Source organism: Rhagoletis zephyria, unplaced genomic scaffold (assembly GCF_001687245.7).
Source record: "Rhagoletis zephyria isolate East Lansing unplaced genomic scaffold, Rhagoletis_zephyria_1.1 Rzeph_scaffold_10254, whole genome shotgun sequence".
Classification (NCBI taxonomy): domain Eukaryota; kingdom Metazoa; phylum Arthropoda; class Insecta; order Diptera; family Tephritidae; genus Rhagoletis; species Rhagoletis zephyria.
Window position 1 is genome coordinate 10,021 of NW_016167332.1, and position 11,328 is coordinate 21,348.

At 35.6% G+C, this 11,328-nt stretch overlaps 2 protein-coding genes across 2 annotated transcripts; both read right to left on the reverse strand.

Annotated features, from left to right (window-relative positions):
- Positions 1–4,508: 4,508 nt before the first annotated feature.
- Positions 4,509–6,998, reverse strand: LOC108376320 (uncharacterized). Its single transcript, XM_017632522.1, is given in 4 exon segments — positions 4,509–4,869; positions 4,940–5,626; positions 5,705–5,993; positions 5,996–6,998. Coding segments are annotated over 4 exon segments (2,319 nt in total). The 5' UTR covers positions 6,990–6,998; the 3' UTR covers positions 4,509–4,520.
- Positions 6,999–10,190: 3,192 nt separating this feature from the next.
- LOC108376321 (uncharacterized) lies at positions 10,191–11,121 on the reverse strand. Its single transcript, XM_017632523.1, has 2 exons — positions 10,930–11,121; positions 10,191–10,798 (listed from the first exon to the last, which is right to left on the reverse strand). The coding sequence occupies exon 2, from the start codon at positions 10,465–10,467 to the stop codon at positions 10,336–10,338; it is 132 nt and encodes a 43-aa protein (XP_017488012.1). The 5' UTR covers positions 10,468–10,798; positions 10,930–11,121; the 3' UTR covers positions 10,191–10,335.
- Between the last annotated feature and the right edge of the window lie 207 nt (positions 11,122–11,328).

Consider the following 11,328-nt stretch of genomic DNA (forward strand, 5'->3'; position numbering starts at 1 on the left):
CACTTTTTCATTTAGTCAACCCACAAACACTGTTTTCACGTCAGAAAAGGAAAAACATTGAAATCGCCTTATTTCTGAAGGTCAAAGTAATTGTTTTTACCTAACGAGACTATTTTTCCTAAATTCTCCATCACAAAATTTTTAAAATCCCGTTAAATTTATTTCACTGCTCTCGTTGGCGAGATATTAGATTTTGTGACAAAAAACAGTTGATAGTCCCAAACTGGCTAAATGCCCCAGAAAACTGATATTTTTGGATGAGATATTTAAAATTGTACCGGTCATCAGTATATTCCGTTTAGCTGCATATACTTCCACTGCAAATGATTTGGTGCATTTAAACGAAATGTGCAGCAAAACGGAAAAGCGAAATCTCTCGTTTGTTTTGTTTTAGGTTTTAAAATTTGTTTCAATACTGCTTTTCATTAAATTTTTTCAATGGCATTTAATGCGAATAAGGCCAGTTTAACACTAGTCGCATATAGGGGCATTATTATATTCTTCTGAGTATTCATCAAGGGCACATCCCACAGGTTCGCAAAAAGGGGGATATGTTCTATGCAAAAAGAACCTTTGAAAAAATTTGAGTGCAATTTTAGTACAGATCAAAGAAAACTTACTCAAAAACAGGAAAAGTGTTGCAAAGCGGAAATGCAGCTAAAAGTGAACATTTCGTACAAAATTAATTCCATGAAGCAGTATTTTGGCAAAATTGTGCTCGTAAGCAGAAAATGAAACTAAGCGAATAGGCAGCTAAACGAAATATACTTTAATATAAGAATCATGATTGAATAATTGAATCATGATGAGAATGACAATGATACTAGTACAGCAGTAACTACTTGTCAGGCACGCGACAGTATTTTCTAACTAGTCCTTTGCAGGGCTGTCCTAATTTCTTACAGCAGTTCGCACAGCTGGCATTGGGTACAAAACTTGCATTTGCAAACATACATACATACTTACACAATGTTTTTTTAATAGGCATATTGTCAAATAATCAATTGTAAGTAAATAAAAGTGCACATTTAACACAATTGTTGTATGTACTAAAATGCGCTTTACCTTTAATTTTGAGCCTTTCTTTCTATCGCCACCACCACCACTACCACCGCCAACACTTCGTTGCAGCTGCTTATTTGGCATAATGCTTTCACTTTTGGCCACAACAAACAGCAGCTATTGAACTTTTATCAAAATAAATGCAAAAAAAAAAAACAGATTTAATATCGCGAAAATATTCGCACTTGCCCAAGACGATTTCACTCTACACAGCACCGTTAAAACGCACACTACATAAAATACAGCGATAATTTGCGTATAAAAAAATGCGAGTCGGGTTTATTTAATTTTGAAATGTGTACAATATTTTGAAAATTGCAATTTTTCAAAAAACAACAACTTTTTTTATTTCAATATTTATTTTCACATATTTTTTTGTTTCACTCATTTCGTGTTTACTTGCTGTGTTTTTATTCATTTTCTATATTTTTATATTAGACATTTCCTTTCGCTGTTTTCCATTGAACTCAAGCAATTGCCGTAAAGCTATGAAGTTGCTATAGAAATTATTAGAATTGTTTTAGTTATCGATTAATCGAATTGATTGCTGAAATGTACGTACATACATACGTTCATATGTACATTTGTATATATATGGTATTACAGTACATAAGAATTCAAATGTACGAACTTATATACATGTATGTAAATAAGCATATATGTATGTATGTATATTTGTACGTAATTTTTCCCGTGCTTATCTACAATATGTACGAGAATACACTTCTAAAAAGTGAAGGTAAACCTGTTTGAGGTTAGTCGTAAAAATCACTGATGCAACCGCAGAAATTGTGCACTTGGTTATTTTTAATAGAGCTGTGCAAAACTACCTTGATAGATAGAAGCTTAATTCCGAGTAATAGTGGATTGATGTAAGTAAAATCTTAGTAATCAATAGAAAAAACAGTCGCTTATCTGCTCAACACTGCGTGAAAGACCAAAGCTCTTCCTAAACGAATTTATTGGGCCTTATCAGCATGACTTCAGACCTGGTAAGCCCAACATTGACCAGTTGTGCATGCAGTGTCGTGCGAAAAAGGCTAGCTCTACGCCGCTAGGTCTTAAATTTTGAAGCCCCGTAATACTAGTAAGGCTATGTAGACTGACATCGAGAATAATATTGAGTTCAGCCTAAATTTGGACGGACCTAACTGCGCTGTTTTAGAGAAGACCAATCAAACTCGTGCGATTTCTTCAATCTTATATTAGAAAGCTTTAAATGAGCTTTGCATCTGAATCGCAGCTGAACCATATACAGCAAACGCTCTTTGCCGCTAGCTTATGCAGATGATAGTTCCATTTAATAACTTTTCCAGTAAGTACTTGCAGCGAGAGCGTAAAGGAAAAATAGAGAGTAAAATTGAGAGGAGGATAAAATTTTCAGAAAAAGTTACTGAACGCAAAACTAGTAAAAACTTGCAACTTACGCCATTTAGACACTTTTTGATAGTTAAGTTTTGGCGCACAATTTTCTTTTTGATTAGGAATATTTCCCATCGTCATATAACTAAAAAAAAACATACAATAGATTTAAATTTTCCATCCATATTTTCATTTGACTAGTTATGTTTCATCAAATCATCTTTTTAAAACACTTTGTTTACATTTAAATTGGAAACATAACCTTACTTTTTGACTTCTGCAAATTCCTGCTAGTAAAATTTTGACTTGCAAGAATTTGCAGCTCTCTCCGTTATTACGCTCTCGAATTCGCTCTCTCTTGAAAATATTTTCGGTTATTGTATGCATTTCCAGTAAAAACTAGTTACAATTCGGAACAATTTTTTGATATTGAATGCACCTGATATTGACAACGTTGACATCAAAACAACGGCTGTTAGCGCAGAATTCTCCAGCTTAGAAAAGGAGGCAAAAGAAGTTGGTCTGGCGGCGAACGACGACCAGCCGGATTACCTTCTTCCATCACTTCACGTATTGGTATACACGACACTGTTTACGATTATAACTACGAAATAGTGAACAATTTTGTTTATTAACAACATCGATGACAGCCTAATGATTTGAAGATTAACTCTTTCCAACAGTCTTTCTTCAGCCTTTTTTCGTCTTTGGTATTTGATAAACTAAACTTCAAACAAAACAACGGTGTTTTCTGTTTTTCTAAAAAAAAAAACGAACGACAACTGCTTAGCAGGTGGTCAAAGTCGTTGTCCGTGAGTGCAATATTGGAATCAATTTTGTGTTCTATTTTTTATCTATTTTCACACCACGACATTTAAGTTAATAATTTAAAAAAACAAATTACCAAAAAATATAGGTAATAAACAGAAAAGTAAGTGCTTTAAAAATCTATAACTTTTTTCTTTTATAGACATTTTTTTGTAAGGAAAAATAAATACTTCCGATATATCCTTTAATTCATTTTTCTTTCTTTTTAAAAATGAATTTGAATATGCTTTTGTTGGCCGTATTTGACCGTGTTAAGACTATTAAAAATGTGTAAAGTGAAGAGTTTCGAGTTTAATCTGTCAATTTCATGTTGCAATTTTTTGCGTTTTCTGAGAAAATGGCTCTTTTTATAGGTATTCTTTATACTGTTAGTGAACTATTTGGATAAGAGAACTCAATAAAGAGGAAACAAAATGCTGTTTACAATTTTCCCGTTTGCAAAGCCTACTCCTTTTAACTGTTCAGCAGACAAATTAGGAATTTCAGAGCATTCAGGTTTTCAATTGAAATTGATATAATTCGGCAATGTTTTTTTGTTTTAATTAGCCATTCTATAAATTGCATTTGTAACTAGGTGGAATTATTTTTTTTCAATATAAATTAAAAAAACTGCATTCATTTCACAAATTAAAAAATTAGCCGTTATGACCCATCGGTCGTCAAGGGTTAAGATTTTTTTTTTTGAAAAATTTGGGAAATGGAATTCCAATCTATAAACAAAAAATATGTTTTCTTAAATAATCTACTTGGTTAGCCATAATTAATTTCGGCCACGAAAATGGGCAAAATTATTCTTAGTGCAGTGTAACAGCATAGAAATAGTTCTAAGCTCGTAAATTTCTTCATCGCGTCGTTAGGCCCTGTCTCCACAGGAAAACTCTGATGTCGAGATAACCATGTCACAAAATATATTTCCAATGGAGACCGCCTATTTCTCATGGGCTGTAATATATGTCAGCGCTTATTGCTTGACATCTATTGCAGGCAATTTGATAGTTTGACAGCCATATTTTCATTTGAAAGAAAGCGTGCTGGTGGTAACATCGATGAAATTTTGATATTAAATCAAAATAAAAATCTGTTCCCAATTGGATTATTTATGATTACGTTTTAGGAAATTATTCAGCAAGCATTAAATTGCCTCATTAGAAAGGCAATGAAAGTTCCTGAAGTTGTTCAGACCTGCCCCATATGATCAGCCGAAGTTGTCAAAGTGTGTAGAAAAAAAAATCAGCAACTTCGAACTTACTTTAGACTGATGCACTTAATTACTGCTTTTGTGACGCGTTAAAATAGTAATAACGTTCACCAGGCCCTGGCAGAAAGACATGTTCGTGAAATTCTTCCATTGTAAAAGTGTTCGGATCATAAACGAATGGTTTACGCCCCAAAATCTCACTATTTGTGGTCGAGGAAGCGGAGACGTCTTCTAGCTCCAGCTTCGATTGCGTCTTTCTTATTATCTTATCCAAAGATTTGATACTTTTAGTTTCCTCTTCCGGTTGTTCGCCATCTAGTTGTAACCGAGCGGTTGTTGGCTGGAATTCAGGTGGACGATTTTTCAAACATTCAGCATGATTTTTTACAGCATCTAAAGCGCGTAGTAATATTGGATTTCTAAAGATACAGAACATAAAATACAAACTACTGATCGGTGATTAACTTCATAGTCCACAGATGGCCTCACTTGATTCGGTTTACATATTCATCGATCTCATCCGTAGACTTCGTTGGGTCATTCAAATATGGATTTTCCGCGATGTATCGATTTCGCTTCACAATTATATCTATATCCAATTCAAGATCAACATCCAAACCACAATCACGTACATCAAAGTGCTTTATAGTTTGATTGAGTCGCAGAACCCTTAGGATTTCGATGCCTGCCTCTCGACTAATTGGCACGGTGCGCACATCCAGATGTTGAAGCGGCAAGTGTTTTAGAAATTCATTGGCAATGCAACATATTATCGCCGATTCAGTTATCTGTGCAGTTCGCAAGCACAAATGAGTGATTTGGTGCGTGCCAAGAAGTTTGGTGCTTAGCTCATGTAGGCCTTGGTCACCCAGCGGATTACCTGCCAAACCGAGATATTCCAGTTCCGCCAAAACGACTGATCCGATTGCCAAGAAATGCATAGCACGCGCTCCAATCAAATTATGCTCAAGCTCCAGTGATTTTATGGAGTTGTTATGACGAAACAGTTCAAACAAGCCAAGCCCACAATCGTCCTCCAAGTGATCGTAACCGAAATCTATTATTTCAATACTTTCCAAACATTTAAGTGACTTGGCTAGGATATATAACTTTGTCGCATCCATTTTGCTAGAGCGCAAACGGAAAATCTTTAATTTTTTCAGAAACGATATACCGCTGTTTGATCATAGATAAGACAAATGATATATGTATGTCATAAACATATTTATTGGCAATTCAAAATGCATTACTCACAATGCCAAACCCCTTATATCCTGGTATGATAAATTTAAATGTCTCTCATGAAAATCACGTTGCATATCCGGACCACGGAACTCGATGGTGAAGTTGACCAAGTTATCGAAAAAGCGCAAAAATCGCAAGCTGACGTGATGACAAAGCCTCATTGGATATTCAAGCAGTTTGATTGTCTTCAGCACGCGTTCCAAATCACGCCGATCATTTATAGGCGCTTGGCCATCATCTTCGGGCTCTTCAACTCTTATATCGAACACACTCTTCCGGTAGAAATATTTTCTTTCCAGGCTGTTTCTTCTTCAACTGGCGGTGGAGTTTTAACCTTCAGCGCCTCTCGAATTCGTCGTATTTCCTCCCGCTCTGCGCGTCGTTTTTGTTGCGCTTCTCTTAGTACACGAGTTCTTTCTTTGCGTTCATCCAATATATCCTGATGGAAGCGTTTCCATGCATCTTTTTCTTCATCATCAGTTTCTTGATTTGCTTTCTGTACTCTTTCTGAGTTCAAATATGATTCGGAGAAATCTGTATTATGTTTGACTGCGCTATGTGCATTTTTTCCCTCCTCCAATTCCTCCTCTTCCTCTTCGCCCATATTGTCCAATGATGCCTCTGTAGAGATAGGCGTTGCTGTCATCGATTCAACATCCGTGGAATCGCTCTCTGTTTCATCAGATTCGTCTAAATGTATACGATCTCTGAAGTAACGCTCCGACATCGATTGCAGCTTCCGTATATGCATTTCACTAATATAATCTTTGATTTTCATAGCTATGGGTCGCATTTCATCATCGGGCCAATATTCGACTGGACAAGCTTCAACTAACTCTACAAATTTCATTGACAATCCAAGACTACGCCAATCATATTCATGCTCCTTCTTAAAAGCTAAAGTACCGTCCTTATTCTTGGCCAATACAAAACGACGCCAATATTTCTCGTCCGTGATGTGGTAACATTCATCCAATGGTAGATCCAAACTCAGTGCATCATAGTACAAACGTAGTTTCAATGGATCTTCGGCCATGAACGTCATTTGCTCCGGTGTGAATGTTGAAGCTAAGACGCGTGTACAAAGATCTCTCAATGGACCTAACTTGATGTTCTCGATGAAAATCTCTGCGTATAAACTACGATTCTGCTCTGATCTCAATTTACGAGTTTCTAATGCGGGTCGATATACATCATATGCCATTAACAGGTCATGCTCTTGTGGTATGCCCATTGTATTCGTGCGAATAGGGTGAAAGTAATCAATCTGTTTTTCCAGCTCTTCCTCCTCCATTTTCGTGTAGTTTTTTAGAAATCTTTCGTTATCAATTAAAGCAAAGTAATATTTTTATTATTTACAAAATATGTGCGTGTTTTACTAGTTGCGTAATTTTGTTCTACATATTTTTCGAAAATAAAATTATTTAATGATTTCTTAAGTTTAAAGTGTTGTCAGTGCGTTTCAATTAAAATTCAACAGAGTGAAATATAAGGCAAGTAGACAGGCAAATACGAAACTCATCGTCAGCGTTTGCAGTTTACAAAGAGCTGTCGACGACCATGTACTCAAAGAAAGACCACGCTTCACGGTTCTATTCAAAAATCAGTTCAAGTCCCGATCTAAAAAAATTAAAATTTGCCGCTGTTGTTCTTACAAAAAACTTTATATCTTCTTTATTGGCGCTGTAACCGCCTAAACGATTTCGGCCGAGTCCCAAACAGCACGACAGTCATTTCTCTTCTGTACCAACTGACGCCAATTGGAAATACCTTCCCTACCTCTTCCGCAGTTACCAGCATCGCGATCCGCGTTGAAGCTTTCAGAGCTGGACCGTTTTTATCCATACGTAGCCGCTGTATTTTAATTCGCTGCACTATGTCTATATCATTGTAAAACTCATACAGCTCATCGTTAAATCGTAAAGCGGTATTCGCCGTCGCCAATGCTCAAAGAGCCGAAAATCTTTCGCAGAATCTTTCACTCGATACCACCACTGGAAAATGGCGAAAGCTTTCGACTGTCATTCACCTAGGAGTGGCCAGAAGTGATTCATTTGCGTACGATTTAATCGCAGCTCACGACATTCTGATATTTATGTCCACGTATCCTCTGGGTAGCGACTAAACACCCGTTTGAGTCCCGTCACGTTAATTCCCCTCGGTCAATGAGAACCAAAACTTTTACTTGCCAATGATAAATACACCCAGAGTTTTTTCCTTGTCTGCCGAGGGACTAGAGAAACACTTTTTTTGCTATTTTTCGGACCAGCTTCGTATCTGAGTCCTATGGAATCATAGCAATCACCTCCAACAACCCAACTAACCAATATAGCAATGTGAAAAAATGATCAGCCGCAGTTGTTTGGCTATCCCTTGGCTTTGAAATAGGGTTCGGTTAGTTGACTAATCGATTGGTCTAATAGCAAAAGTTTTTTAAAAAAATAATCAACTACACTTATTCGGCTAACCGTTTCCTTTCAGCTTTTTTAATTAAACGCTCACCAACAACTAGTAGAATATCCGTTCATTTTCAAGTTTTCGACTAGTTGTTTTCTTTCAGTAAACATACAGCCTTATTCTGCCTTATCCTGAGTTTCGCCTGAAAAAAAAATCAACTGAAAATTTGTCATCCGCCCTAGTAAAACCATGGAAACCAAAAGTGAAAAGTGAACCGGTTCGGGGAAAATGAAACTCATGATAAGGCTGATTTTGAAGTTTCATTTTCCCCGAACCGGTTCACTTTTCGATTTCATCAGCCTTTTCATGAGTTTCATCTTCCATGAACCGGTTCACTTTTCGCTTTTGATTTCCATGTATTTACTATGGGCGGATGAAAAATTTTCGAGGGAATTTTTTCAGGCGAAACTCAGTATAAGGCAGATTGTTTTCTTATATCTTTTGAATACTTATGCTTGCTGACAAAACCCAGCTGCACTAATAACAATAATTCTATGGTGACAAGCTGTTACTATTCGAATAATTTCCATTTTCAGACTACTCGATAGGGAGCGGTTTGCCGAAAGTGCACGGTTAGTCGAATTGCTATTTGACTATCAACTGTCAAAAAAGTTTCTAATCGACTAGTCGACTAACCGAATAACAGGATAGTCGATTTTTAACAAGAGTTCTCTATGAAAGACGCCATGAAAGACTTTTACTCCATCTCCGAATAAGTTTTTTAATAGCAAAAGTACACTCAGAGGTTTGCCATTGTCTGCCGAGGGATGACCACTACGTAAAAAAAAACTTTTGCGACAAAATATTGAACCCTGGACCTCCCAAGTGGCAGTATGCACCTCTAAACACTCGGCTACGGTGGAAAGAGCACTATTCAAATCCAAAAAAAAATCAGAAAAATGCAATAAAGAGTTAATAAATTAAAAATAAGATCAAACGTGAATTTTTCATTGATTTTTATTTGTTTTACTATTGATCTAAAATAACTTTGAACTTGTTTTGCTTTGCTATTTTTTAAGTAAAGCTATATTTACTGTTAATGGTTTTATTGTAATTTTTAGTCATGACTTCATACCAATATACGCAATTTCACTGTATGAAAACTATGTAAAGTAAAACCGGGTTATCCGGTTTTTTCTTAATTTAAAAATTAGGAGCCGTGTTTTTGTCAAATTGCAATTTCGCGAATGCAAATAATCGAACACCTTAATAGGCACCTAATTGAAAGTGCCGAGTTGATTTCACACATTTTGCTCGGATAACACCGTTCGACACGATTTTGCAGCCATGAAAAAATCAAGCATTCACGGAAGTAGATACAAAGTACCCGTATTTTGCCATTTTTCTAGATCAAGTCATTTACGGTTTCTAAGAGGAAAGTCAACCCCCCCCTATGCTGAATCGATCAAAAGAATGTTAACTTGTGATTTTTCAAACTTCATTAGACTTCCTGTTTTTGGGGTCAGTGATTACGATTTGATCGCCTCCGATTCAGCCTAGACCATAAGGAGCTTGCAATTGCTCATGCGCAAGTTTTCGCCTAGCGCTAAATGAGCTGAGATGGGGTCCTTCTATCCAAAAGTGATTGTAAGAGTGCTAATTTGGGTTGCGAGCCACAGTGATCCCTAGACAGTGATCCGTCCCCCTAAATACGGCGTTGCGGGCGATAATTTGAAAATGGATCGGATCAGCTTGAAACTTGTTACGCAGGTTTTGTTGGAGTCGCTGATTAAGGATCTGACATCAAATTAAAAAACTTCAAAATTATGGATCCAATATGGCGGAATATTTTTTTTTTCTATTTGTTGAATTTACTTTAAACTTTTTCATACATTTTATTTTAGCTGTTAAAGCTAATTTGTTACGCAACGCGAAGCAAAAGTTTTATCTGGCATAGCATTAAGATTTCACAAACATTTTTGCATTGTCACAGAAACCTTCATTTTCCACACTGGGTAGCGTATTTTGCCGACCTGATAAGGCAACTCAAGTTTAGAATAACATGTATGATAGTCAAAAATAATTTTACAAAGTTGTGTCGTTTAGTAAAAATATTTATTTCAATAAAAAAATACATTAAACTTTATTTACTAAACCATAACAAAGACATATGTATGTATAATAACTAAGCGCTTACAATGAAGTAGATTTCTAAATTTACATGAGTTAAGTTTTTCTATTACTTATGATCGAATGCGTTTTATATATCTAACAGGTAATTCAGGTAAGTAAATACATAGAAAGAATAACGTGGGTCCAAATAAAAGTGTACAAATCAGCCAACAGAAAATAGTGAATATATCAGATGGATCCATTTGGATGTGGAAATGAATTGTGTATTGTGTATTGTAACTGCTGCTTTCTGCACTATACCAGCCGTAATTCTTTTCGATTCTATTTCCCTGTTAGGTCCTAAGGCTTAGCAAATCTACGTAAGTAAATATTTGCAGTTGTTGAAAAAAAAAAGAATTTGTTTTAAAACTAATATCACTAGCATATATAATTTTATGCAACTCTAGATGTACAAATGTGTGTTCATAAAATAAATTATGTGTACTTTGAATATTTGTTTGCACAGAAGTTGTGTAAGTCGAATGTAGGTTACTTTTTGCGGGTGATGTAGTCAACTTGATTTATGAACGCCACCTGGAAATAAAGCAAAACAAAAAACATGGAAAAACAAGTTTATTACAACGTAGTGTTAAATTATTTTAAATAAGCAGAAATTAAAATCAAAAAATACTATTATTAAATTTTAAATATGCATTTTAGTATACCCAAAAGTAGAGTGTTAATTTTATTTTTATTTTAATATGTAGGTTGTTCTTGTGGTCACACCCGGACTTGCTGTGCAACCAAAAATGACTAGCATTCACTTTGGTCTCTGAATTTTATATGCACTCTCATTGCCGATAAACTTGCATGCAGGCATACGAAAGTACATACATACATAAGGCACGGATAATTTGTATATGCATATGTATATATAAAAGTATGAGTATATTTTATTATATTTTTTTCGTTTCTTGATTTGTTTTTATTTTACATTCGTGCTAAATGACGCGCAGAATTCAAGTAATCAGGAAGCCTGCGGTACGTATGTAGATATACTTAGCAGCCGACTACTCACCGTTGAACTGTTGCTTACTTAATTTTATAAAGGCGGTATTTTTTTT

Coding starts and splice junctions, on each gene's coding strand:
- LOC108376321 (XM_017632523.1), bottom strand. CDS start 10,467: ATGGATCCATCTGATATATTCACTATTTTCTGTTGGCTGATTTGTACA.